The following is a 1206-nucleotide window of genomic DNA, read 5'->3' on the forward strand; positions in this document are numbered from 1 at the left end:
CCGCCGCGGCCCGAAGCGCGCGGCGGCAGAGACAGAGCAAGCGGCCCCGGCTGAGTGTGGACGACAACGACTGGGAGGATCTGGACTATGCGAAGTCGAAAAGAGGGCTCCGGCGCTCCAAAATAAAAACGAGGAATCAGGGCAGAAGGACCGTGAGATACCACGATGGGGATGACGACAGAAGCTTAGAAAACGGGATAGATTTTGATGATTGCACCTTATGACCTTGAGAGAAAACCAGTTCATTCAGAGAGGAAATGGACTGGAATTTATGGTGAAAGCTGGCTGTTGAAATTATTTTTTGTCCTACAATTCAGGGAATATATTTATATTTTTCTATGAAAAGTTATGAATGTGACTAAATCATGACTGTTATTTTTATTTGCACTTGCTTGCCTTTGTAGCAGCGTTCAGCACAGGTGCCAAAATATGCTTCATTTTGGGGGCAGATCTACTTTGACAGTATTGAACTACAGAGAGCAAGGATTTGAAATGTGTTCAACACTAGACATCCCGGTTGTCAAAACCAATAAGCATTACTTTCACGGTGGCAAGTGTCTTGCAGTCATTTGCTGAGTGCGTCCAGAGCTGGTAGTTTCTAACCCCTCTTCTGTTGTCGTAGAACAATTTTACCCGTGGCCTATGTTTACAGATTCTTCATAAATATTATGTGCATACTGACGGAGCGATCATGGGAGGTGTAATCGCCATGATTAGTAGGCGAGGTACCTACCGCCCTCCCCCCCCCCTTTTTTTCTTCCTTCTTTTCCCCCCCTGGCTACTTGAGCAGGATGCGTTATACCAGATCTGGTCATTTTCATTGGAATGGTTTGTTTCCAAATGCCATTGGGTCTTTTTCTGTTTTTCTTTATTTTTAAGGAAAATATCATCACTTTTATTTTATAAACTTGAATTTATAAAGTGCTGGTAAATTATTTTTTAAAATGTTTGAATTGTATATTTTAAACCTCGAAGGCCCCGAGCACAGCCCTAGCATTTTCTTTTAATTTGTGCACTAACAGAATGCTATATAATTTGTCTTTCCAAGATCTCCTGGTTTCTATGTAAGGGATTTAACCAAAATCTTGGTCTTCCATAGTCTTACTCTGTGAGATAGAGGAGTTTGTGTGCCTTAGATTTAGGGAAAGTGTGTTCTTTTAATAGAGTGTACAGGGCCAAGAGAGTATTTAAATTATCCGTAGATCA

At 41.5% G+C, this 1206-nt stretch overlaps 1 protein-coding gene across 1 annotated transcript in view; it reads left to right on the forward strand.

Moving 5' to 3' along the window:
* The window catches only part of BRWD1 (bromodomain and WD repeat domain containing 1), a 120359-nt gene extending 119160 nt beyond the window's left edge, over positions 1-1199 (forward strand). Inside the window, 1 exon segment of the mRNA XM_077765488.1 lies at positions 1-1199. Within this exon segment, the coding sequence (XP_077621614.1) occupies positions 1-224 (224 nt within the window). The 3' untranslated portion in view covers positions 225-1199.
* The last annotated feature ends 7 nt before the right edge of the window (positions 1200-1206 follow it).

Source organism: Crocuta crocuta, unplaced genomic scaffold, assembly GCF_008692635.1.
Source record: "Crocuta crocuta isolate KB4526 unplaced genomic scaffold, BGI_CrCroc_1.0 scaffold84, whole genome shotgun sequence".
Lineage (NCBI taxonomy): Eukaryota > Metazoa > Chordata > Mammalia > Carnivora > Hyaenidae > Crocuta > Crocuta crocuta.